Source organism: Primulina eburnea, chromosome 11 (assembly GCF_022965805.1).
Source record: "Primulina eburnea isolate SZY01 chromosome 11, ASM2296580v1, whole genome shotgun sequence".
Taxonomy (NCBI): Eukaryota; Viridiplantae; Streptophyta; class Magnoliopsida; order Lamiales; family Gesneriaceae; genus Primulina; species Primulina eburnea.
In genome coordinates, this window is record NC_133111.1 from 38,620,993 (window position 1) to 38,642,776 (window position 21,784).

At 36.5% G+C, this 21,784-nt stretch overlaps 3 protein-coding genes and 1 non-coding gene across 7 annotated transcripts; 1 reads left to right on the forward strand and 3 right to left on the reverse strand.

Annotated features, from left to right (window-relative positions):
- The first annotated feature begins 474 nt into the window (after nucleotides 1-474).
- Nucleotides 475-4,631, forward strand: LOC140805862 (uncharacterized). Its single transcript, XM_073162207.1, is given in 11 exon segments — nucleotides 475-610; nucleotides 994-1,488; nucleotides 1,491-2,008; nucleotides 2,562-2,646; nucleotides 2,822-2,917; nucleotides 3,092-3,244; nucleotides 3,332-3,439; nucleotides 3,536-3,655; nucleotides 3,890-4,015; nucleotides 4,094-4,177; nucleotides 4,304-4,631. Coding segments are annotated over 10 exon segments (1,887 nt in total). The 5' UTR covers nucleotides 475-610; nucleotides 994-1,017; the 3' UTR covers nucleotides 4,430-4,631.
- Nucleotides 4,632-5,607: 976 nt separating this feature from the next.
- Nucleotides 5,608-11,127, reverse strand: LOC140806227 (protein MULTIPOLAR SPINDLE 1-like). Of its 4 annotated transcripts, none has more exons than XM_073162756.1 (10): nucleotides 10,914-11,127; nucleotides 10,766-10,823; nucleotides 10,374-10,529; nucleotides 10,134-10,196; nucleotides 9,381-9,466; nucleotides 9,203-9,254; nucleotides 8,372-8,485; nucleotides 7,084-7,276; nucleotides 6,414-6,455; nucleotides 5,608-5,976 (listed from the first exon to the last, which is right to left on the reverse strand). In XM_073162756.1, exons 1-9 carry the CDS (start codon nucleotides 11,091-11,093, stop codon nucleotides 6,419-6,421), a joined length of 939 nt encoding a protein of 312 aa, XP_073018857.1. In that variant the 5' UTR covers nucleotides 11,094-11,127; the 3' UTR covers nucleotides 5,608-5,976; nucleotides 6,414-6,418. The 4 variants fall into 4 exon arrangements, with proteins under 4 accessions (XP_073018857.1, XP_073018856.1, XP_073018855.1 ...); XM_073162755.1 differs by having other exon boundaries at nucleotides 6,419-6,484; XM_073162754.1 differs by having other exon boundaries at nucleotides 5,609-5,976; nucleotides 6,414-6,484.
- Nucleotides 11,128-11,754: 627 nt separating this feature from the next.
- On the reverse strand, nucleotides 11,755-18,010 carry LOC140805863 (eukaryotic translation initiation factor-like). The gene is made up of 9 exons (XM_073162208.1): nucleotides 17,630-18,010; nucleotides 16,278-16,349; nucleotides 15,580-15,675; nucleotides 15,151-15,372; nucleotides 14,775-14,866; nucleotides 14,342-14,429; nucleotides 13,852-14,202; nucleotides 13,374-13,616; nucleotides 11,755-13,285 (listed from the first exon to the last, which is right to left on the reverse strand). The coding sequence occupies exons 1-9, from the start codon at nucleotides 17,786-17,788 to the stop codon at nucleotides 12,236-12,238; spliced, it is 2,373 nt and encodes a 790-aa protein (XP_073018309.1). The 5' UTR covers nucleotides 17,789-18,010; the 3' UTR covers nucleotides 11,755-12,235.
- On the reverse strand, nucleotides 16,847-16,955 carry LOC140806479 (small nucleolar RNA snoR103). Its single transcript, XR_012112551.1, has one exon. It is a non-coding gene; the product is annotated as a small nucleolar RNA snoR103 (small nucleolar RNA).
- Nucleotides 18,011-21,784: the final 3,774 nt, after the last annotated feature.

Sequence of the window (21,784 nt, forward strand, 5' to 3'; positions counted from 1 at the left end):
ATCGTGGAGTCTGCCACTTTTCTATGGATAATCTCTTGCTCAATTTCTGGCAGCTCTTAATTGGATGTTACAGAAGGTCGGCTGATCAAGTTCATGTTCTAACTTGTCGAAATTTATTTAGAAATAGAAACTTTGAAAATTAATTTATGCGTGGGAAATGATGTAAGACTGGACTTGATGAACCGGCTATGATATGATTTAATTTCAAATAGAGCAAGAATTCTAAAATTAGTGATTTTTGTTTTCTACCAATTTTCAACAAATCGACTATCATTTAAATTTTCGTATATTTTTGACAAAAATTTATGTGAGACGATCTCACAAGTCGTATTTTGTTAGACGAATATCTTATTTGGATCATCCATAAAAAAAATTATTTTTGAATATCATTTTTTATTGTGAATATTGATAAGGTCGATAACTGATAAAGATTTTTAGATCGTTTTGCTAGATTGTAAAAGAAAGGGTGAGGGAGGGAGGAGCCAGATATGACCAAAGCCGCGTTTGGGCCGACAAATTAGGAAATCCAAGTCATACCGCAACTTGCGACTTTAAGTTCATTATTATATTAAATTTCATTTTCAAGGGCCGGGAGACTACAGAGAAGAAGGTAATAGATCTTCCGAGTTTGATCACGGTTTTGTTATTCGTTTTGAATTGTTGGACTTTTCTCTCTTTCTGTACTGCGGTTCTTGTATTTGACCTTATTATCTTGGTGTCGATCTGTGCTTGTATTCGCTTTTGGGTTTGAATTTAATATATGCTTGTATGCGTGAGGAATTTGTGTAATTGGTGGGGAAATCTTGATTTCTTTCTTGGATTGGTAATCCTGATCGAGAAATTCCGTCTCTTGGGATCTTGTTATCTGGATTGGTTTTAGTTGTTTAATGTCTATCGAGAAATTCTTTTGTTTTTTAGTGTCTGTTGTTGATTAATATGTTGGGATAATTCATGTTGTTTATGATCGTTTATTTCTTATTTCTTTGTTTGCAGGCAATAATTTGTTGATTGTTGAAGATGTTAGAACAATTACTGATATTTACAAGAGGAGGTTTAATCCTCTGGACGTGTAAAGAGTTTGGAAATGCTCTTAGAGGGTCACCCATTGACACCTTAATTAGGTCCTGCCTTTTGGAGGAACGATCTGGTGTGGCATCATATAGTTATGATGCACCCGGTGCCTCGTACACCCTTAAGTGGGCATTTCACAATGAACTTGGGCTTGTATTCGTTGCTGTGTATCAAAGGATTCTCCACCTCTTGTATGTGGATGATTTACTTTCTATGGTTAAACAAGAGTTCTCACAGATTTATGATCCGAAGCGAACTTCGTACTATGACTTCGATGACGTATTTCAGCAGCTTAAGAAGGAAGCCGAGTCTCGTGCCGATGAAATGAAGAAATCAAAGCAGGTTGGGAAGCCTGCTAATGATAATACTCTTGGTAAGAAGCAAGGACAGGTACAAAATGGCAGTATTGGTGGAGGAATAAAAAAAAGAATGGTGATGAATCTGGAAGTGATGATGGAGATGGTGACAAGATCAAAGGTCGCCAATTGGAAAATGGAAATTCTAAAAAAAAACATGTTGGGAAAAGGGAAGTACCAGCAAAAATTAATGCTACTGGTAAAGAGAATGGGACTTCCAACACTGGGGCTTTTGATGTAAATAAGTTACAGAAGCTTAGGTCCAAAGGTGGAAAGAAACCTGATACTATTATAAGTAAGAGTTCCAAAATGGAACCAGCAAAGATGGAACCAGCAAAGAAGATAACCAAGAAGAACAGAGTCTGGGATGATTCACCTTCCAAGCCAAAGTTGGATTTTACAGATCCAGTGAGTGAGAATGGGGAAGAGATTACATCTGTTGTAGCTACAGATCATGGTGAGAGCATGATGGACAAAGAAGAAAATTTCAGTAGTGATACTGAGACCGAGGAGGAGTACACAGGGAAGGATAACAAGGCTAACATGGGAAAGAAAGGCTGGTTCTCATCCATGTTTCAGGGGTATATATATTCTGTCTTGCATGCAAGCAAGGACAAAAATTTCTATTTTCCCGGACTTTCCTTCTTTCAACTTGCATAATTTATGTACTGATACGTTATAGAGGAGAAATGTTGTTGGGATCTTTTTTTGTGCCGTTATCAACACTTCTTCATTTCATTAAAATGTGGATCTTTTTCATGTGTCATGTTGGTGTGAATACGTTGCACGAACGCAAGTAGTAATTGTGCCTGTGGAGATTTAAAAATTGGATATTTGGACTAAGATCTAGAAATTGACGTCATTTTTCTGTCCGATGGCCATCGTTGTTTGCTCGATGTGATAGGCTTGGCCTTGGCCTTGGCCTATCGTCACCATTTTCATTATCACTGTACATTGACCTTGTAGAAAGCTTCTTAACTTAGCTTAGGGAAGAATTTTGTTTGTCAGGCTTATTAATGATGACTTCAGTCATTGCTGTCCTGTCTTGTGGCATGTTATAATGCATCGCAAAATTTACTGTTGCCTTCATTGTAATGGGGTTGGTAAATCTCATTGACTCTGTTGTGGGTTCAGTATTGCAGGAAAAGCAAATTTGGAGAAATCTGATCTAGAACCAGCTCTTAAAGCTCTCAAGGACAGGCTTATGACCAAGAATGTGGTATGTTAGATTTCTTGACCTGTATAGTTCTCCCCTTATTTCTGGAAGGTGGAATCACCGGTCCATGAAAATTTTCTTGCTAATAATTTTCATTACTCGACAAAAATGTGTATCATCCTATTCATTTGCTTGAGTTATCGTGTTTCCTGTTTATGTAAAATGATTGCTTGAACAGGCGGAGGAAATAGCTGAAAAACTTTGTGAATCGGTTGCTGCAAGCCTTGAGGGGAAGAAGCTAGCCTCTTTTACTAGAATTTCATCAACTGTGCAGGTGATTGAACAGTCCTTATACTGTACCAAATCCAAAAGTGGTTCATAAAGAAACCCATTTTCTTCAGGAAAAAATTACCTTCTGATTTCAGAATTTGAACTTCAGATTCTTGTTCTTTTAATAGCAAGTTTGCTATTTGAAAATCAATTTAATCATATTAATGATGTACACCAGGCGGCTATGGAAGAAGCCCTTGTTCGCATATTAACTCCCAGACGCTCCATTGACATTCTGAGAGATGTTCATGCAGCAAAGGAACGAGGGAAACCATATGTTGTGGTTTTTGTCGGGGTTAATGGAGTTGGAAAATCCACCAATCTTGCAAAGGTTAGGCTTTTATCAAGGAAAATAAAATCGATATCAGATGAGCTACTGGCTTTTTTTCCCATAATTTATCAATATACTTATGTGTAGGTTGCATATTGGCTTCAGCAACATAAAATCAATGTGATGATGGCTGCTTGTGACACATTCAGATCAGGAGCTGTTGAACAGCTGCGTACACATGCGCGTAGGCTCCAGGTAGAACAACAGTGCCGTTGACCTGCATTTGTTTGAGAAGTTACTCTTGATGAAATAGCATTTACAGACTAAATGAACTGCACTTAATATTTCCAGATACCAATATTCGAAAAGGGTTATGAAAAAGATCCTGCAATTGTTGCAAAAGAAGCAATTCAAGAGGCCCCACGAAATGGTTCAGATGTTGTTTTGGTGGATACAGCTGGAAGAATGCAGGTAAATAGCTTATTTGATGGTTATTTATGTGCATCTTGTGACCTCCTGTTTCATCGCTGTAAATTTTTGAAGCACGGACAAAACTTGAGCACTGTTATCAATATATATTCGTAACACTGGTTTTACGTTGAGTGATGGACAGGAAATGCAATGGAGTCTAGTTTTCTGTGTCATATATGTGCCCTGTCAAATGTGTGTTACTTGACAGTGTTATAATTTTAAAACTTTATGCAGGACAATGAGCCATTAATGCGAGCATTGTCCAAGCTGATCTACGTTAACAGTCCAGATCTCATTTTGTTTGTTGGTGAGGCACTTGTGGGGAACGACGCCGTTGATCAATTGTCAAAGTTCAATCAGGTTGATTGGAATTCTACTCCCTCATCTCTCTCTACTACTTGCATATAAATCATTTTACTAACGGAAATTCAATTTCAGAAACTAGGGGAACTTTCACCCTCGCCCAATCCAAGATTGATCGATGGAATTCTCCTTACCAAGTTTGATACCATCGATGACAAGGTAGCCCCTTTCATCTACCCCAATATTCCATTCCCCTCGGCCAACCCTTCATCATGCTGTACATAATACAAAAGTGCAATTTTTCTAGTTACAAAAGTTTTATCGTTGTTGTCGTAATGGTGCAAGGTGGGAGCTGCGCTGTCCATGGTTTACATTTCTGGAGCACCTGTGATGTTTGTCGGATGCGGGCAGTCATATACAGACCTGAAGAAGCTCAATGTGAAGTCAATTGTGAAGACCCTCCTGAAATGACAACGTCGTTTGATGCATTTTGTTTGAAACTATTGTGTGGGTTGTAAGAAATATGTGGCTCTCACTTGGTTATGTTTGCGCTTTCCCATCCATGATCTCACTACTTCGTTAATAAAGGTGAAATATGTCGGTATAAACTGTTTTAAACAATATTTTCCTAAAATTTCATTATTAATTTAAGTAAAAAAATGATCAATTATTATTGCGAAGGTTTTTTGGCATGAATGGTACGTACATTATTAATAAATTTCGAGTTAATATGTCCTAGAGTTTTATTCTGTTATTCGACGTATTTCCATCTCCTTCCTATAATCTCATTCAGCATAATAGCTAATATAAATTTCACTTTTGGTATCTTGCACTTGAACCACTGGCTCATTTTTTCCAAGTACTGAGGAAAAAATGCTACTGAAAGACTCTGCTGACTCAAAAATGGGCTACTGAAACAATATTTCATACTACACAATTTGTAAAACAATAAAAAATCTAATAATACAGCTTCTCCCTAAAATAACACCAACACCACATCTTTAAAAATTTTTCCAAATATTTTCGTCGGTAGCCCAAAATGGATCCAGAGATTACTAAAGCTATATATACTTGGATGAAATATTCAAAACTACCAAATCAAGTGAGGAATCAAAGTTAGTGCGTGAAATCTTCAGCATCATTTTCTGCTCCACCCCCTACTACACTCATTCTTTTGCTGCCATGTTTAATTAGTCATGAATTTTATCTAATTTAAAATCTTTGATGAATTGCACACATGGCAACAGGAAAATAATATCTTGGGAAATAGAATTGAAGCCTAAACCTAAAACCCTAAAACTTACCTTTCCTCTGCTCTAGTCACAGAACAAGGAAGAGCCTCATCTGTGACTAGAACAATAAAGTCCCGCAATGAGGAGGATGGATATCCTCATATCCATTGCTGCCTCTTTGAGGAACAAACTCCCTCTCCATCATTAATCCATCCTTATAAAAAGTAAAATTTACACCTTAAGTATGATTTATATTGTTTTAAAAAAATAAATTAGTAATTTAAATTAATTTATCTAAAATTAGATTGAAAATGGTGCAGAAGATCATCTATCAAAATTTATTGATGAAAAACTGAAAATATTTTTTATAATCAAATCTTGAAAATATTGTTTACACATACAATTTGTGCGTCCTAACAAATTCAATGATGAGATATTATACAAAAATTTTAGACAACGTAATTTTTTGAAAAAAAATTGCATCGAATTCAAGTTATTATGCCATGATATGACCCAAATATGTTAGTGACAGAAATATGAACATGAAATGCCCCAAATTATTTTGAAAATTCTGCAGCCTACACATGTAGAATGCCAGCATTCAGCCAAACAATTTAGCAAGAATATCAGGCTGCAGCTTACAAACAGAAGAAACCTGACCCAGTTGTCGTGTTAAATCTCCCACGACTCGATCCATATATAACATGTACAGTGCATTTCTGCCCTCCAACAGCTCCAAGGCTTTTCGGGCATGGAAAATGGATGCCAACCAATCTTCTAAAATCCCTACAGGAAGACATTTTTTGGGAATACATGTTCGTTTCAAACAATCCAGATGTTCCTTACCAAATGATGCATTCATATAAAAGACACATGGTGAATAAATTAATTTAGGGAAATTTTTAAAATAACATTGGTCGATATAATTTTATACAGAAGAATATAACTACATTTGAACAATAACCACTTATTCAGGGATCGTGATAAAGACAATTGTTCATTCCTTATCCGTGAGAAGAGAAGGATAACATCAGAAAAAAAAATATAGGTAAAATTTTTAAATTTCTAATTACTTGTTTAAAAATTTGAAATGTTATTTAAATGTGCAAGTTATCTACTATAAATTATTTTTTTAACGGTAAGAAATAGTTACTCTATTGCGTTTCACCTAATACAATCAAATATATTGATGATTATAAAAAATTATTCAAAAGAAAACTTACTTAACTCAAATTCTTGACTGATTGACCAGCAAATTAGACAGTCTGAAACCAAAAACTCAATTAGCTGGATCCTGCCATCGTCATTAATAATTTCTCAAATAAGAAACTTCATTAAGATTCCACAAGTAGTCTACAGGATGAAAAATGGTAAGCTACAAAAACATCAAACGCTCTAATTATGCAGTATAGAAAGCCAGAAGAAAGATGTCTACAAATTGATTTTAAGATATAGCTACTCGAGTACCAAATGCAACTAAATTGTCCAAGTACCTTGTGCCCGAGGAAATTTTTAATGCTAAGATATGGTATGCACTCTCAAACTATCATACAACAATAAAACAAAATTGATGTGTACAAGTAACACAACTGACTATTATTGTGTTGCATGCCACCTGAATTTACAATGCCTACATTAGAAGCATGTGGACCAAAGGCCAAGCATTGGCTTAAGCCTAGATGCAGCATTTGCGTTTGTGCCTCGTTATGCGGTGAGGCTAGACATGTAACCACTGCACTTTAAACTACAATGTTTCTAAGTGAACAACATGGTTTTCTTGCTACCAAAAAACAGCGTTGTACTAAATAGAGGAAAACAGATTCTGGTGCTAAAGCAGACTTGCGAGTTATCTATGTTGATGCTTGAAAATATTATGTGAATTCCGACACTTACATTATGTAGATACAGTTATGCATTTTGGGAAAGGCACGATCAAATGGATCCATGAAGAGTAGACTTTCTGCAACTAGAGAAATTCTCTGAGAAACTGAAAGGATCACGCGTTGACCAACACAAGGATTGGTTCCAAGCTTACGCAATAAATGTTGAATATAGAACTGGAAATTATTGTGAGAATGACGGGACTCTGAAAAGGAAAAGAAAAAACAAATTAATATAGGGAAGTAAAAATTAAGTTAAACTAACTCGTTAATAAAGATGCTAACACAAATTTCGAGAATACTTCATTCTTTTTAAAAAAATTAAGAATACATTGCATCAAAGGCATGCTCAAAAGCCAAAGCCTATCTCTTTGTGTTACTAACGGAGGTTTTTAGGCGTGGAATACCAGCATATTAAAGCATCCTGATTAATTGAAGAAGATCTTGAAATACTATTCCTATAAATTCTTCCAATGCAGTCATATTAATTTTTTTTCTGACATAATAGATGAACGGATATGCTTATTATCCAAATTTTAATTCCTGAGTTTTGCTTCATCTATTTTGCCTATAACAGATCTGTTAGACATGAAGCGCTTGTTCAATATAACTAAATTGCTTATCCCTTGTTCAAGATTCAGATGCTCGACTGTTACAGCATCCACGGACATTATATAATATTAGCTTGGCTAACTTTAGGTATGTAAATCTGGATACTTCTCAAGAAGAACAAAATCTCAAGTTGTTGTCAGCCCCTTGCCAATTAAGATGGAATGATCCAGGCCTTGAAATTTCATATTCAAGCAGAAAATTCAGGTTTTTTCAAGCTCGTGGAGTTTAATTAAGAAGCCGTTAAGCATATCTATTGCAATAAAATTCAGTAGTTTTGGGCATAGTCATGGTCTTAGAACTCTTTCTAGTGATTCAAATAAGTTCCTGAGCAAAAAAAACATATATATGAGCAGTTATGATGAAAAAGTCCGCAGACAAGTCATTCCAAGATGTCTCATGGAGGAGTAAATTTGTACGAGTACTGAGTACCAGGCACGTTATGTGTGAAAGAGAATTGGTAAAGTTCAAAACATCAGTGGAAAATACATCCAAATTCCAACATATGGCCTAATTGTTTTTGAAACCCAAATCCACCAGTAAACTTAAAGAAAAATAAAATAAAATAAAATGGGAGGGGGATCATTGACACAACTAAATCACTGGAAAACAAGATATCTGCATAAATAATAACCATGAGACAACATAGCAACTAAGGCAAGACTTCAAATGGATACACGATCAACCATTACCATCTCCTCGTAACCCATCGCACATCCTTCGTATCAAACGCAGGATTAAGCTACTGACAATGCTTTCAACAGTCTCGTCAATATTTCCTTTTGGTGATAGAGCTTTTAGTGTGGCTTCATAAAACCAGAAAATACCATTAGACAAATTACAGGTAATAATAAAATTTTTCAACCCTTCTATTTAAGAAGAAAGATATTACAAGATCACCTGCCCAGGAAACTAATCTCACATAAGTTAGAAATGCCATTGAGCAAACTGTTCCTCTCTAGTCCTAGGCAAGCAATGGCTTCAGATTAACCTAGACAAATATTTCTCTAGTCTTTCCATTGACAAATTAATGGCTTGGCTTGAATTGGCATCTAATGTTAGACTAGAGTGAAGACATTAAATTTAAATATATTTCCAGAAATGCAGTATGGATGTCAAAAAAGTGGTTAAGACTTCAACTCACTATGGTTTTGAGCAAGGATGGTTATTAAATAGAAAACAAAAAGTTTCCAGATGTTGCAAAATGAAAATTGAATTATTCTTTCTTAGAAAACTGAAGTATTGCAAATTTCTACAACCCTGTGAACAGTCCCGATTTCAAGATTGGAAGAAACTATGACGAACTTCTCTATGGTTTCTCAAGGATTATAATTTTATCCAGCGACTACCTAAGGCACACAAAGAAACAGGTGTTATTATTGAGTGTGTCTGCTTCACATCCTTGGCACTTGGACTACCCTTACCATTTGCCAAATATAGGAAGGTCATTCACCAGCACTGGTGGTATTTAAGTACAGCTTTGGCATGCTTAGAGGAAGAAGGAGAAGAACAAAAAATTGTACCTAGAATAAAGTCAACAGCTTGGTGAGACCAGTTCTTGAAATTCCCCTCTACCTACAAAATATATGGAAGCCTGAATAACAAGTTTAAACTGATGAACTATGAGTGGTGAAATAATAAAATTTATCAACTCCACAGTTTGATGAAACTCTGGAGGGAAGAAAGGATAAAGCAACACACTCTGGCCACAGAGGAGTTCTCACAAAGCTCCACAAGAAAATCTACTGAAGCTCTCAGTTGCTCCGTTTCATTTTCACAGGAAAAATCTGCCAAGTACAATAATCAAGCAGTGAGGCACAGTAAAATCAAACTAGAAACCAAATATCACTAGTGTCAACGAAAAAACCATCAACCAATTTGCACTTCTGTTTCAATGGTAAACCATGTTTTCCTTTTAATTCTCCCACACAGGCACAGATGTTGTAGATAATTTACGTGCATACTGGTATTGATCCAGGAGTTTAAACATATTTCCGGTCGTCACCTCGAACCACAAAATTTATGGACATGAAAATGTTTAGCCTGTTTACTGATGCTGATACATGGATATTCTAGTATTGTTCATGATGTATACATGGATATTCTAGTATTGTTCATGATGTATCTGGAAGCAACATGATAATTTTAGGTAAAGATTTAGGAATGAGAATAACTCATGTTGCTCATTCTTACAGCATCATGGAAAATGAACTTCCCCTGTTTTTAGGCAAATTCACGTTTTTTTCATTAAATTTCAGTTTACATACTGGTCTTGAGTCACCTGTGCGGATGCTCATTTTATCTTCCCCTTTGCCAAGATGACCTTGACAATAAAATTAAAAAGGTTCAAATCCGATTCATTAGCAAATTACATGTGCCTCACCTCACAAAATGAGATTAAAATACTCGTTACTTCAATAGTCAAAAACTTAACAATTTATGATGAAGTTTCACCTGAGATACATGATCTCTCTGATGAGCAATCATCTCTTTTCCTCTTCCGTTCCCTTAATCGCACTGCAATTTCGAAACAAAAATGAATTGTTTTATAACTCTGTCAACAAACGGTAAACACAAATAAAATTACTACCTAGTGAAAAAAACAAACATAAAGACAAACACTTCAAGGTTCTATCTGAAAGGTTTCAAATCGATGGATTTTACGTAATATATAAACAATTTGCGAGGAGTAACCTTGTCTAAGAAATCTCCGCCTAAGTACATCACTAAATCTCTTCTGATCAGATCCAGCTCCATTTGTAGTATCCTTAGGATTGATATCCCCCAAATCATCAAAGAAATAGCATGTGCACATCATGTTTCCCGGAAAGACATCATGATGGATCCCATCTAAAGTTAGAAACCAATCAATTGTTAAGAAAGTATCGTTAGCAAAAAAATCTCAGAACTCATCCTAACATTAATTCCACCTTCAAATGTTTCTGCACCTGTTTTATGAAAATTCAAAAATAATAACAGATAAAAGACATTAAGATAGATATAAATCACGAAACAATAAAAAATGCTGCTCAATTTCCAGAGTCGCAGATTATGCCTAGAGAGAGAGAAACAAATAGAGAGCTAACCTTCAGCAAGTTTGAGATCTTCCTTAAGCCTCGTGATTTCTTCTTTCCGCTGTTTAGACTGAAATTTTCCAAAAAAAAGCTTGATCGCTCGCACTACAAATAAAGAGATAGATTCACCAAAAACAGAAGGAAAAATGAGAATTGCAACCTTTCGTTTCCATTTGATTGCGTCTGATTCATAGATGTTGCTGCAAGAAGGTTGAGACTGAACTTGATCAGCAGTAGCAGCAGAAGAAGGATGACGCCGGGATTTGAGAATGGCGATTGCTAAAGCGAGTTTCATGTGAGGATTCAAATCGCAGTTATATTGCTTTGGCGGATTCTCCATTTTCCTGATTGAGATGAGATGGCTCAGCGCGGGAGTGGATAAATTTATATGCGAAGACGTGTTAGGTTCAATGGGCTATATAATGGCCCAAACCATTATTAATGGTGGGCCGGTGGGCCTTCGGGATTCCAATGATTCTGTAGTTGAGAGAGCTATTTTTGTAAACATAATATAATTTTATCGAATTTAAGGCTACACGACGAGTAGTTTTTAAATAAAGATGTAGAATATGCTGGAAATTTGAGAAACTCAAAATCGCAGATAATTATAAAAAATAAGTTATAAAAATAGAACCGAGAAGTTAATTAGAATATGAAATAATACGGTGTTTTCAACATCAACAAATATTAGATGTGTTTCTTCTCTTACTATTTGTTACATTTGGACATAATAGAATCAACACCATTTGTGTCGTGGTTTGTTTTTGTTTCAATTAATTATTTCAAAATTATAGTTGAGTTTCTTATGGCTTTTCGTGTCTCTCATTCAAATGAAATAATTTCAAAATGCGACGTATACTAATTTGAAATTACAGTATGATTCGTCATCAATTTTTATAATCATAATATTACTTATTTAATATAAATCAAGCATACCAAGTCACTAGTATGAAATGACCAAAACAAGGGATAATCATGAAATATAGGATGCACGTATAAAATGTGACAAGTACAGGAAATTAAATAGTCCTTGCAAGAAACAATAGTTCCTTGAAAGAACATGAAACAAATATACCACTCTTTTAAAATTGTGCAAATTCGAGTTATGATATCGCGATTTAAAGAAATTTAACTAAGTGAAAAAAATATTAAATCAAAGATAAAACAAAAAAAAAAACTAATGAAATACAGAACAACTCGAGCATATTGGAACCGACTGGCCAACACGAGAGAGTACCAAAATCTATCATATTCCAAGTCTTTCCGCCCTAACGGACTAATATGATGACCGGGATAAAAGTACACATCCCATCCTCCATCCATCACCTCATTCTACATGGCTCCGCACCAACTTGTCTAGAAGTGACATTGTTGACCCGGATACCATGGCATAATTCAGACCAAAAACCGCAGCAACAGAGGAGAATGATGAGCACATTCATTTTATGATGTTACAAATGACTCCTGCACAACGAGTGAGCACTAAAATAGGCTCTCACACGCAGCAATATCAGGTGCCTGTGAATCCATTATCTTCGTGCCAGTCCTGTCGGAGCTAACAGCCTTTATAGTAGCCGTAAATATGGCTTTCTGGAAAAAATCATCACCAACCTTTGAAAGAATCTCTTGCAGCAATTTAAAGTCCAATCCTCCGGCTATAACTAGTTTCCCAATAATTTCACCGAAATTAGCTGGGGCTTTTGGTAAATCAATGGCAAGGTCATCCAGTAGCGCTGCATATGCATGACATCCAGTAGCAATGTCGGTCTCGTTAATAACCTTCTTTGCCAGCAAGTGTTCCAAAAGTTTTGAGATAAGTTCAACACAAGGTGGGCTTTTCTCCAAACCTTGAGAGATGGCCTCTTTGACTACTTCAGAATGATATGAAGGTGACTGCAATTCCTCCACACATTGCAAGGCTTCATCCAAAAGTTTGATGCTAAAATATTCCTCCAGAATCGAGGTTATTTTACTCTTAAACTCACCTGGATTCAACCTTGAAACCGGCACCAATGGCTTGTCAGTAACTGGAACAATAGTTGCCTTTGGAACCTGAGCCTGACCATATGGGGTAGGCACTTGAGATGCTGGTTCCGTAGAATATCCACTATAGTTGGCTGGCCGAGGAAGTGCACCACTGCTACCTTGCAAGAGGGCACTTGATCTGCCACTCATGAAACCACCACTACCTTGAGGTAGAACCCGCTGGTTAGGTGAAGGTGATTTCCCAATTGGTGGCGGTTGAACACGACCAGCAGTCTGAATGTTCGAACCTTCACCTCTTGGCATAGATCGAGATCTCGGAACTTCCCAATTGTCTTCATCCATTCCAGGCATTTTCCTTGTTCCAGGCATGCCAGGCATCATACCACCTGAACCAGGAAGGTTCATGGGGAAGCCACTGGGACTAATATTCCCTTGAGCTCCAGAAGTAATCGCCCGACTATTTCTGATGCTAGCAGTAGCACCTGGCCGTAGCCCCAAATTCTTCTCAGCTTCACTATGGATCTCCGTGATGGTTTTGGCTTTCACCTAATAAGTCAAAGCAGAAAAATAGATAATAATATGTAAGGGAAAAGAACATATGGAGAAAGGAAGTAAAAATAAGATATTGGGTTACCTCTTCCCGCCTTGGAACCCATTTATTAGCCCGCAGATCTAGCACGTTACGAACCATAAATCTCAGTCTTGAAGCCAACTGAGGATTTGTTGACAGTTCCTTCAAGCGATTGAAATACATGTCATTGATACGCTTCGATTTTGGGTTTTCATCAAGCTGTTTACCAATGGTGTTAAAGAACTGACATATAGCCTCAACATTCTCCTCTTCTGGACAACTCTTGGTATCAGGTCCCAAGAGTTCCTGTGAAAAAGCCCAAAGCTATCAGACCAAGTAGTTGATGATAAAACACAAAAAATTGCAGCACAGAAGAAACATATAGGTAAAGAGAGGATATACAATACATAGATAAATGGGTTAAAATAAATGAACAGAATCATGGAGACATATATAAAGTGATGCATAGACACAGGAGGGGTTGAGACACACCCACACACACCCACACACACACACAGAGAGAGAGAGAGAGAGAGAGAACCAGAACAATATGATGAACAATCTTCTCTGGAATCATCTTCTGCTTTAAAAGTTCACCGATTAGACGAATGTTTCCAAGGGTTCGAAGTTTGAGTAACCTTTCTTTATCTCTTCGCTCTGACTCCTGTTCAGGAGCACTCATCTGCTGAAGTTCTTCCCTTAATTTGTCAGAACCTTCAAATGCCTCCTGGCAGATATTCAAGAGAACTCTTTTAAACGTAATTTCTCTACCACCAGGCTCATCTGATGGAAATGGGGGGAGCTTTTCGTTCAGATCCGAGCACAACAATGCATACATGGGGCAAAATGTAGGCTCCAGCACAGCCTTGTCAAATATCAAGGAGATAACTCCCTGCGGTAGAAAAATGAACATAGGCTCAAAAATGTGAAAAATGAATGAAGTTTGCAATAGGGAGCAGAGAGTACTGGTACCGAGAAACTATAATATTTTATGAAACCTACTACGGAACTGAATTTGCAACTTCGAGTACCTTCAAAATATCAGCTGTTGTAATCCCAGAATCAATCAATTGGCCCTTCAGAAGATCGAACTTCTCGGGCGTCAACTTGTTCAGTATGCTGCAAGAAACTCATGACATTCAGCAGCCAGTTTTTGGGTAAAAGGAGAGTTAAGAGTACTCTAAATTAGAACTCTGGTGAAGAAAGATAAAACCAAGTCATCAATAAATCAGAAAATTTCTGCCAATTTCATCATGTGAACATAATAGCAATGGCGGTTGCAGAATTTGAAACCCCAATTACAATAATGTTGATTGATGCACACACATGACAGCAAACATGCCAGTAAATGTTAAGGACATGAAGAACTAAAACAAGTACAAGCCTCCCAGATAAAAATAAAAAAGCTTATATAATACTCAAATATAGCGACTATGTGTGAATCAAAATTTAGCTACGTAGTACCCTTTCACTGTTTTCAAAACACGATCCTTTTCAGAAAGATTTCCTCTTCGAGCAGACCAAGGCATCTCAGCCTTGACTAAAGTGGGTGCAACCTGATACACAACACAACGATTTTTTAGCAGCTAAAACAACATGATGCTAAGTCCATAACCACAAGCTGTTATAAACAATGGCAAAAAAGCATATAAGCACAAGTTCAAAACTCTTATAAGGCCAGAAAGCTGGGACAATCAGAATTTTAGGTTGCCAGTTTCTTACACATACATGCTCCTTGAACCTTAACACACGTGAAAGAATAGCCTATCGCAATTGAAATAGATTCTCAAAACAGATATATCATGCAGGAAAAAACAAACACAAAACAGAAATGGATTACCCCTTGATTGGAAGAAATTTGTAATGTTCCAAACTGCGTGCTCAGCTGCTCTTGCTTATCGTATTGGTTTACATCCTGTAGCCTAGGGTCAATCTGTCCAAATTCTCTGTCCCTTATTGCTTCCCATGATCTCTCCTCTGCAGGCACAGGAAATTGTGCAGAACGACTACGCCAGTCACGATTGTCCGGCTTAGAATAGTTACTCTGAACCAGATTTTGAGGCTACAAAAGGAAGGTACTCCCTGTTACATTGTTATTAAAATAAGACAACAAAACAATGGGCAGTTGATGGCCTTAATCAACTTTAACGAACCATGTCCAACTGAGGGTAACAGGACGTACAGAGTCAAAACACAACAATTCAATGAAAAATCACATAAACTAAAGTGAGAAGTAAATTATCTTGTTTATCGTAAGGGGTGAACTTACATTGTTTTCTCCACGACCCCAGCTTGGATCTGTACCAAAAAATTCAGTTTCAACCTCTTGTTTGACTCTTAAAATATCTGCTGGGATGTCGACCACCTACGAAAAGATAATCAAGTCATGGAAAATTAGCAAAGTATCAACCAACAGCCAGGAAAGTAATAAGAGAGAATTCAAAAGGCCGGGTGGCTTTAGTGCTGAGCACATGACAAGAGGGGGAATTGGAACTAGCTGGTTTCAAATCAGTAACATAGATGATAACTAAAAAAAGTACAGCATAACCCTATAAATTAATTGCATTTAGTTAATGGATAAATTGGCAATTCCATATTCTAAAGAGTAAATTTACCATATAATAAAGTATCTTTAGAATTAATCAATTAAGAATCATATATATGTCTGCTTCACAAAATAAATCAAAAAATATGAACTAACCCACTAAAGGGTTATAAAACCATATAAAAAATTTGTCACAAACCAAATATAGACAGATAAAACAAAAAACCAACGGGTTATAAAACCATATAAAAAAATTGTGACAAACCAAATATAGACAGATAAAACAAAAAATGGATGGGTTTTTTGTGAGTAAAATTACAAGACACGAAAAACTAAATATGCAAGATACTATGACAGAATATCACTAGAAGTGGTAAGCAGAGGTATTGACAGAAAATCATTAAAAGTGATAAGCAGATTACCTCCCTAAGCTGCAACAGCTGGTCTCTGGTGTAGCGGATATGCTCGCAGCCTTCAAACTGAGACTCTCCAGTCTATCACCATTAAAAAAATTGGTGGTCAATTGCACAAAAGCAAGCAAAAAACGACTTTAAAATGGATTACAGATCTAAAATAAAATCAGATTTCATAGTTATCATTCAAATCTTTGAATTTGGGTAGAGATCAGCTCAAAAAAGCATTTCAAAATATCAAAAGGCTACAGAAATACAAGGACAGTAAATGATTCTAAAACTGAACCATAACTATCGGGGATAATATAAACTCTTCCAATACCTGAGATTTTGACACATGTAACATATAGTTAAAAGGGCTATTGTACACAAATTATAATTGTGAATCGCCAAACAAAAAATCTGGATATCTTGTCAATAAAGTATTCATATCATATGCAAACAGCAGTTCTTTCCGTAATGAAGGACTTCTATACAACGAATAGAATAGTTTCCAGGCCCAGCACAGGTTATGGAACCCTGGCAGATCTAGAAATATTATTCTACAATGCTTGAAGAAAAAAGTATGGCATGAGGCCAATTATATGCAGGTTCTTTATAGACATCCTGAACCTAACTGGATGCCCACCTAAAAATCCTACATAACTTGCTTTACGTCCATATTTACAGCAACTGCACAACTTAAGTACACTGCCAAGAATTAGGACGTTCACAACTCAACATCAACAAACTCAAATTAGGAACGCCATAATTTATACTTGGATGCAACAATATGAATGTAAAGATATTAATTTTGTCAAAAGGTAGTTTTAGGACATTTGCTCGAACATCCAAGGGTTGAAAAAAGAGAGGGGCTAAATAAACACTGGTTAATTACATAGCATGACACTTCTGGAAAAGGTTAGGTCAAACTATCAGCAATCAGAATTAGCATCTATTGAAGATCACAATCGATCAACTACTTCATGAAATATTTGGTTTTTACTTACACTCAGACTCTACATATATATGTGCCTGGAATCACATACATCAATGCACATTTCGATACAAAACAAATTACAACACGGCCAAAAATGGCATACATGTTATAAACATAATACCAAGTGAATCAATTTTCGGCTTCAATAAACCACTTTCATTAAATTCACAAAAGAATGACAAATAAGTGAATAACTCATACTGGAACTCAAAATTGCTCTGCATATACGTAGCACAAGGAATACAAAGCGTGATAAACAAATCAATATAAACAAATCAATACTCATCCAATCCAGACAATAGGACAAATCCATAATATTTAAAAAAACATTCATTACAAGTAGAAAACCCTAGATCTGAAAAATAATCGAACAAAATCCAACCTTGGAAGAAGATAGTGAAGCTGCAGCGGTACCACCATGCGGACGCAGCAGCGGGAGATCAGAACTCGGTGCCGACGATGAATCGAAGCGCGGGACAAATACTCTGCCGCGTGCGCCACCACCTGGTCTTAAGCTCAAAACAGTCTGATCGGCCTGCATAACTCGCAAATCGGAAATCTTCGCCGTCCAATCAACAACAAACCCAAAAATCAATCTATATATACAATATATGTATACAGAGAAAATTCTTCCTATATGTACTGAAGATAGACAAAATCTGAGATAAGGAGAAGATCAGAAAGAAAATAAGAGAAATTTTTGTTTCCTCTCTCCACAAGAGGAGACGAATCGAGGAAGTGGGGATGGAGGGCGTATTTATATGGAAGGCGAGGCGATAAAGAGAGAAAAACCCTTATCTATGTGGGCGAAGGATGATCTAGCTACAACTTGGGGGGTTTTATGAGAATATATATTTTCCTGGGACACCTTTTCAATTATAAAGAGTTTTGGGCTGCTTTTATAGTTTTATCTTTTCGAGGGGTTTTAATGGGACATGTATTTCCATAGGGGTCCAAATTGAATTATAAAGAGTTTCGGAGTTTATATTATAAAAGACTCGTGACCCAGTCTTACTAATTAATTTCAAGAGCCGGATTTCTCATTTGATTTAATTTATTAAAAAATATTTTTTTGTGTCGAATATATAACTTCAGACTCTAAATACTCGTCTTACAAAAAACTTTATCTCTATATTAATTTCTCTATTCCTGATACTTCCAACAATTCATAGCCAATTTACCATCATTTTAATGACTTTATGTTTTTTAAATAAAATGTAGTACTTTTTCTTTAGAACTATTTGATAGGATGATTATGGTTATTATGATAAAAGGCGAAAAAGCAAACTATCAATTTTCTTATGTGTTTTTAGTATATTTTATAGGTTGAGACCCAAATAATTTGAATGGAGTTCCCATTTGATCTATAAAATATATTACGTAGGGTAATTAATTAAATGAGACACACTTAGATAAAAACTGAAACGTCCTCATCTCTTATTGCTTTAAAAGTACTAGAATTTTTTTTTTTACAATCTCTCACATTTTCGGTCATTGCATGCACATGGAAATAAAATAATCTTGCACCATTTTAAAGTAAATCATCCAACTAGTATTTGAAAATTGAAAGAGAAAAGTCAAACCAGAAATCGTCAAACGTTTTACCAAACTTAAAAAGCAATAATTTGAAAAGTAAAGCCCATACTAAACCTCTCAAAAATCTCTCAAAAAGCTTAAGTAAATAATCTTAAAAATCTTTAACGTAATTCATAAGTCATAATCGTAAATGCGGAAAAGTAGAAGCGCTGGTCCTCGGGTTGTGTGCACCTTCAGTCCAGTAGTATCACCCGTCAAGTCCTCCCTCAGAACCACCTACATCCATCACACCTAGTGAGTCTAAAGACTCAACACACCATAATCTTTATAACGAGTAATACGTAATACAGTCAACATATAACGGTGAAAGATATTTGTACTTAAAAGTTAAAATATCGTTTTCATGAAGATGCCTAAACATAAACATTTTCGTAAACATTTTCATGATGCATAAAACTTTAAACATAAACATTTTCATGACATGCATAAATAAACCTTAATCTTTTTCTTTTTTCCTCAACATGACATAACATTTTAACATGATCATAAACATTTTCCTTTTCCTTTTCCTTTTCCTTTTCCTTTGTTGAATTCAGATCGTTAATTGTGACTTTCCTCAACATGACATGACATGACGATGGATCCATCTACATAAAACCACAGTACTGGGCGGCGGGGACATCAGCGACACTCTCACCGGTCAACTGAGCCTTGGCCTAACATGATCGAATAGAAATACGATCGTCGGGGCTCCCTCTGGGGCCTTTTCCCATAAATGGGCTCCCTCTGGGGCCTTCTCCCCTCACGATATTCCCATTCTTCCGTTACCACAAAACCGTTACCACATATCCGTTACCACATATTCGCAATGATGGAAACACGATCGTCGGGCTCCCACTGGGACCATAACCCTCACGACATCGCCACCATTAACGAATTAGTCACAATCACTTCACATCCTTCAACATTTTTCATTCACATCACTTTAGAAAAATCATGAATACATTTACATTTTCCATTTTTGAAACCAAGATTGCAACATGTATTTTAAATGTCTTCTTAAATAATAAAAATCAAATAGACATTTAAAAATCATAATTGAATCATGAGAAATTCATAAACATTTAAAAATATCATTTTTAACATGAAAACAGCATTTCGGGCACTGCCATGACCTTTACTAATTTCATGGAGTAAAAAGACCGTTTTACCCCTGGACTCGACTTTTTACGAATTCGACTATTTTCTTGATTTCTTGACTCTAAGATGTCCCAAATAATTATTTAAGCTTACATGAATTTTCTCGTAATTTTATTTGGCTTAAAACTTTGACTTTTTAATTTATCTTTTATTAGTTATTTTAACGGTGTTTAAATCCCGAAGAATACCAAACGTCAATATAAAATTCCTAAATTCTAGATTTAGTCTTTTTATATTATTTAAGCCCTTATGGACCACGACTCGACCCCCGTGAGCCGTTTTCCAAATTTTCTTTATTTTGAAACCCAATTTGACACCTAAACTTCGACCCCGAGCCATCTCTTAATTTTATCGAGTTACCCCCGAGCCATATCGGGCCAAAAGGTGCCCAACATCTTATAGTTGCCTACTGGACACTAAGTTTGCTAAGTAAAACACCCCAAACCCAGAAACGAACCCTCCCAAGTCTGCACAAATTCTGGCCGAGAAGAGCTCATGCAAGCCCCTCACGGTTTTGGTGCTTAGCAATCTACCCATGCATCCAGACCCTGAACCAACGTAACCTGCACTTTCTAAGGACCCTAAGGACACCACGCAACCCTGCCCTAGCCCCCTGGATCGCACCCCACACGCCTGCACGCAGCAAGACGTGCTGCGCGTCCAAGGCGAGAATTCTCGGGTAGGAGTCCCTCGTGCAAGGGACTCTTCGCCGATCAACCCTACGGGTCCTAGCTTGGCTAGGACTCCTCCTACCTCATCCACACACCCTTGGGCAGCCCTGGAACCAAGCCAAGCCTCCCCAGCCCCAAGGAAAACCCTAACCCGTGCGCCCCAAGCTTGACAGTCCAAGCGAGCCCGTGCTTCTTGACAGTTCTGGATCTTGCTGGTAACTTTGTGGGGCGTGTGTGTGTCTTAGGTTGATAGATCTAAAGCCTAGCTTTCCCTAGACATCATGGCAGCCCTCCCAAACAATAAAATCGTGAATCAAGCATCAAGAAAGTTGTACAAAAACTCGGCAGTTCAAGGCATGCAAAGAAGGGTTCTCGATTTTCTTGAAAATAAACTAACATGGTTCATGCATCAATTAATTACACAATAATATGGTATCATGGATGAGAAAAGGGAGATTAGAGGGTGCCTTTGCGTTATTAACGCTCGGATAATCGACGACGACGAAGAACGGAGGACGACGGGGCAAGAACCTCACGCTACTCCCTTCACAAAGCCACGGCTGCTGCCTTGATCTTCTTTAAATTAAAACTGCCGTGTGTGAGAGTGTCTTTGAAGGCTTGGGAGAGATTTTTTAAATTTCAAAAACTTGGTGGCCGATTGGAATGAATCTAGATTGTGGTGTGTGAGTTTACTTACTATATTATATACTAATTTAATTATCTAAATAGGCTTAGGCCTATTAAGCCACAAATTAAGCCCAATTAAATTAGCTAGTTTTTAAATAAAATAATTAAAAAGATTAGTAAAGTTTTCTTTTGAAAATAAATTGTGAATTTAATAGCCGGGTAGCTCGAAAGCTTACATTTTATTTAAAAATCCAATACCGATAAAATTACGTTCCGGCGTATAAAATCACCTCACAATCCGATACTTTCAAAATTTACTTAAAAACGTCCACCGCATTTTAAATAATTAAAAACAACAATTTAATAAAATCATTTTACAATTTTCAGCCCTCGGTCCCCGTTCCTCGCTCGTCACTTGAATAATCCTAAAAATATTGTTTTTATGCATGACGACAGTAAAAATATCAATTAGCATAAAAGCAGGTAAGTCACATAATTAATTA